General features: G+C 43.0%; 1 protein-coding gene across 1 annotated transcript in view; it reads right to left on the bottom strand.

The window, feature by feature from the left end:
• Positions 1-1,894, bottom strand: part of gucd1 (guanylyl cyclase domain containing 1) — a 21,741-nt gene extending 19,847 nt beyond the window's left edge. Inside the window, exon 1 of the mRNA XM_063194615.1 lies at positions 1,559-1,894. Within this exon, the coding sequence (XP_063050685.1) occupies positions 1,559-1,565 (7 nt within the window). The 5' untranslated portion in view covers positions 1,566-1,894. The remainder of the gene's footprint in view (positions 1-1,558) is intronic.
• Positions 1,895-5,000: the final 3,106 nt, after the last annotated feature.

The raw sequence follows: 5,000 nt of genomic DNA on the forward strand, positions 1-5,000 counted from the left end.
AACGCAAAACAACCAACAGGCCCCTCTGGTAGGATACTACACCACCGCAACGCAAAACAACCAACAGGCCCCTCTGGTGGGATACTGCACCACCGCAACGCAAAGCAACCACTGCTTTACTGCAGGCCCCTCTGGTAGGATACTGCACCACCGCAACGCAAAGCAACCACTGCTTTACTGCAGGCCCCTCTGGTAGGATACTGCACCACCGCAACGCAACGCAAAGCAACCAACAGGCCCCTCTGGTAGGATACTGCACCACCGCAACGCAAAACAACCACTGCTTTACTGCAGGCCCCTCTGGTGGGATACTACACCACCGCAACGCAAAACAACCACTGCTTTACTGCAGGCCCCTCTGGTAGGATACTGCACCACCGCAACGCAAAACAACCAACAGGCCCCTCTGGTAGGATACTGCACCACCGCAACGCAAAGCAACCAAACTCCACTGTTGTTACTGCACCACCGCAACGCAAAACAACCAAACTTCACTACTTTACTGCAGGATGAACACAGCTATATAGTTCACAACTTTAGAGCTGACATGTAGTCATTAAATAAAACTATTCAACTTTAGAGCTGACATGTAGTTATTAAATAAAACTATTCAACTTCCTATTTGACATATTAAGTTATTAAATCAACTATTCAACTTAAAGATGACACATGTAGTTATTAAATAAACTATTCAACTTCATATTTGACATATGAAGTTATTAAATAAACTATTCAAGTTGCCACCACTGAGCGGCAGGCATAAGTAGCTAGGCCACCACAACGCAATGCAACTACACTTCACTGATTTGTAGTATGGACACAACTTGACATGTAGGCTAGTTTAAGAAAATATCCAAAGTACCAACTGGACATGACAAAAAATTGAGCTGCAAGCATCTAGGAGGCTCTCACGTCATTATAAGTTTCACTCACAACTGTGGTCTCAAATGGGGATCCAGAAGGGTTGATTATAGCATTGATGCCAGAAAGCTATTAGTAACCCAGCGGTCCACATCCCTTATTCTCTATCGCCACTTACTTGCCTTCTAAAAGTGAGAAAACAAAGTAATTCCCTCCAGTTGTGATATGGTGTGTAACTAGCTAGCGTTAGCTTCTATGCTACTTGGCCATAACAGAGTGTGCAGCACTAGTCCGATAGTAGGTGCGCATTCAAGTCAGCAGCTGTGTGTGTGTTTAAAGGTTATGTGCTTGGTGATCTGTTGACAAACAACACTTCTCTTAGCGGTCGTTGTGCAAAGTCAATAGTATACCACAAGCTATCTGCTGCTAAGAGCGGTGCTGCCTAAGTAACAACCTGTTACCAGAATATCTCTGGTGAAACTAACAGTATTAGCTTTAGTGGGATAATAATGTCAGCTAATTATGTGTACATTTCCTACGATATTAACGTCATCGTGTGTGTGTGTGTACAAACTCAACAGTACACCGCAAGCTATCTGCTGCTAAGATCTGCAACCTGTTACTAACAGAGTTAGCTTTAAGAGGGCTAATCATGTACGTACATTCCCGATTGTATTCACTTGTAGTGTACACTTACCTGACATCTTGAAAACCACTTCCTCCCAAGACCAGACACCGGAGTTTAAAATGATAATCCTGCAGCGAGGAACTTCATAAGGCCGTCTTCATGTTCATGATGTTACAGACTGATCGCGCTGCTAGCAAAAAAGTATCCACAAGTCTTGTTGGTTGGGACAACAAAGACTTCACTTTACTCTCTGACTGGCGCATAAAGTGTGATACTCACTACTTGGGTAAATATAAGAAACACACAATCACCTGAAATGATTGTAAGGAATATTTAAGCCGAATTAAGCTTTTAAATCACGTCAAAACAGCTGACCACAAACTATTCCTAACGTGTTTAGCGTATTCTGAGCTCTGCTGCTGCTTCTTCGCTGGTGTTGGTCAGTGACTTGCAAGCCACAGCGCCCTCCTCTGTAACGGAGTAGTATTACATGCAGCTGAATTCAGTTCAGAGGTATTGAGCACTGCTGGGGAATGTGCATTGTGCACATTAACACTATGGGCGTTAACTAACAAAAAATAAACACAAATAAAAAGAAGGACAACTATTGGAGAAGGGGAGAGATAAAGACACATTAATAAATACACAAATAAATAAGCAAACTAAGTGTGCTGTTCTAGACTTCTTCTTCTTTCGGGTTAATGGTGGGTTATGACAGAGAAATTAGAACACAGGGGAGAAGGCTCAGTCTCATTGGTTCCCATTGTAGCCAGTTAGCTTTGCATGCATTCTGCAGTAACGAGCGTAGGCCAGTCCTTCATGTGGGAAAATGTATGGAATGGAAAGGGGAACCCATGCTAAATACATTGCTACTGCCATTTCCAGTCACAAATATTATCAACAAAACATTCCTGGTAAGCACTATGACTGTTGTTTAACAATAGGCTGTATTGACAAATCGTTCAGGTGTGTAGTTTTACAGCTGGTTAGAAGATTTCAACCTGTACTCGCTAGCATCGTGCTAATGTTTATGGGTTTGGCCCCATAAAAATTGAGCTTTGTGACCCAGTATATAATAATCTAGTGGCGCAAAATAATCGAAACGCTACTCAAATGGGGTCTTATTATTTCTAGCTTCGAACTTAATATTAATATTTCAGGACAAAAAATTATAAAAAATCACAAAAATTATAATGGTAAAAAACTCCATTGACACCCATTCATTTTGCACTGTCCCGTGGTTAAGGTTAGCCAATTGTGGCTAACAGGAAGTTCCGTGAGTGAACAGCCCCTGTTATGATTTACTTGGGCATACTGCCACCTGCTGGTTTTCTGGGAGACTCTGCTGCCTACTGCAGGAATACTGTAGCCTTGTGGTTATTAGGCAGAGGTGGAAAGTAACTAATTGCTTTACCCGCGTTACTGTAATTGAGAAGCTTTTTTCTGTACTTTTTAAACTACTTTTTAAAATTTGTAATTTTACTTTTACTTCAGTACATTTTCTTTCGAGTAATGTACTTCGGTACATTTTTCAGCACTAGCGTTACTGAGTAAAAAAACCAAACAAACAAACTAAAAACCTCTAAAATTCTAGCCTAGTTTATAAAGAGTTGGCGTGTGCGACCTATCTCTCACTCAAACGATGTTGGCTGAGGCTGACGATGGAGATTCACTTAACTCCGAGGAGATCAACATTAGGGACTGTACGTTATTTACCGGGGGGGGAGGGCTGGTGCGCTGGAAGTCCGGTCAAAAAAAAAAATCATGGCCCCCCCCCCCCCTCAATTTTTTCCCCATGGCCCTCCCCCCACTTCAATTTTGTTTTCCCATGGCCCTCCCCCTACAGGTACAAAAATGTAATATGTAAAATTGGTAGATGAACAACCATCATGACAACAGTCAGAGTAGCCTACATCAAGGGCGGTTGTCTGCACTATTATGTGCTATCGATATCAGTGGATACCTATGAGAAGCCGCTAGAATCTACCTCTGCGGCTGCATGGGATGCCTAACTCCACTGTCACCAAGACAAATTGCAGGGACGCAGGAACTCATTTTGACCAGGGGGTACTGTGGTCAGCGGAGCGTCTGGGAGTCCTCTCCCAAAAAAAATGTTTTTTTTTAGATGCAATTTCCTGCATTCTAATCAATTTTAGGATGAAGAATGGCGAATCCCATCTGACTAACTTCTTCATGTTTTATGTAGCCTAACAAAGGATGACTAAATTTTACCTTTTTTTTGTTTAACATTTCACTTCAAAATTATTAAGTTCTTCTTGTGGAAGGGAAACGCGCACCTAATGTGGAGGTGAGGGCGTGTTCAAGAGCAAATCGCGCTGCCGTGACAGTTTCTCTCTTCTCCATAGGCAGTCTAGGCCTACAATGTGTGAAATTAGTAGAAATGCATGAATAGGCTATGCGATGCACTTGTGAGAGGTGACCGGGCTTTCAAACAATTTAGATTTTCTTGCAATTGCGACTATCTCAAGATGCGATTAGGACCCCTGTCTCCCCACCCGCGCACAAAAGCACGCACGCACACACAGACAGGCATAGGCCTACTGATCACACTCTGACGGCCAAATAGTTTGTGCTGTGATCGGCGAGAGAAGTAAGTTAAGCGCCAAAGCAGCTGGTGCCATTGCTGGCTATTGATACAGGGAGAGTGTGAAAGCCACCTTTAGTTTGCATTTGACGTTGCCCATATTTAAGACGCACTAAAAGGTGCCGCTAAACGGTGGTCAAATCAGCAGCAAGAGGCAAAAGGAACAAATCGCCACCACTACAAAAGTCCAAAACATCTAACAATAGCACAGCCATTTCACACCGCGGCATGATAGACAAGCCAAACACACCATCGACTGTGCTATAGGCCTAGATTCACCCCATAGCCAACTCCGATGCTAAGATAGACTTCACCAGCAATAGGCAAGACCTAGCCTACCAATGTGCTACTACGAATCCAATCTCCACCGCAAGAAACAAAAGTCACTTCTTACCCCACACGATGCACAATTTTGGTGACATTCCCTTCTTCCGTCGCACTTTAAATTCACCTAATTCCTTGCTTAGTTGGTCCGTTTTTGATCACCACAACTTCTCTTCACAACAAGTTAGCTCCTCCAATGGGTTTAAGACCGTGTATGTTGATGCATGCCCAAGCCAACATATCGCTGTTAATACCACTTTTATTACTAGGCCTACCTTGACACCACAAACTAAACAAAACAAACGTCTCTCTCGGCAGTGCTATGCGACCATTGAACACAGATGTAAAGCACACGGCGGTGCCAATAGGCTAAATAAAATCATGACTTACCAGAGGCTGTGACCACCAGTTGACAACACCTCTCCAAAATTCATCTGGAAATGCCCATCCAATTCGTTGTCAAAACTTCCCAAACTGTTTAGCCCATAGTTTGATATTTGCTAGTTTGATATTTGCTCACGGGCATTTTCTATGATGCTCAATGTTCCTCCGTAGCACTAGCAATCCTACAGTGAAAGAGAG

Source organism: Engraulis encrasicolus, chromosome 3, assembly GCF_034702125.1.
Source record: "Engraulis encrasicolus isolate BLACKSEA-1 chromosome 3, IST_EnEncr_1.0, whole genome shotgun sequence".
NCBI classification, from domain to species: Eukaryota; Metazoa; Chordata; class Actinopteri; order Clupeiformes; family Engraulidae; genus Engraulis; species Engraulis encrasicolus.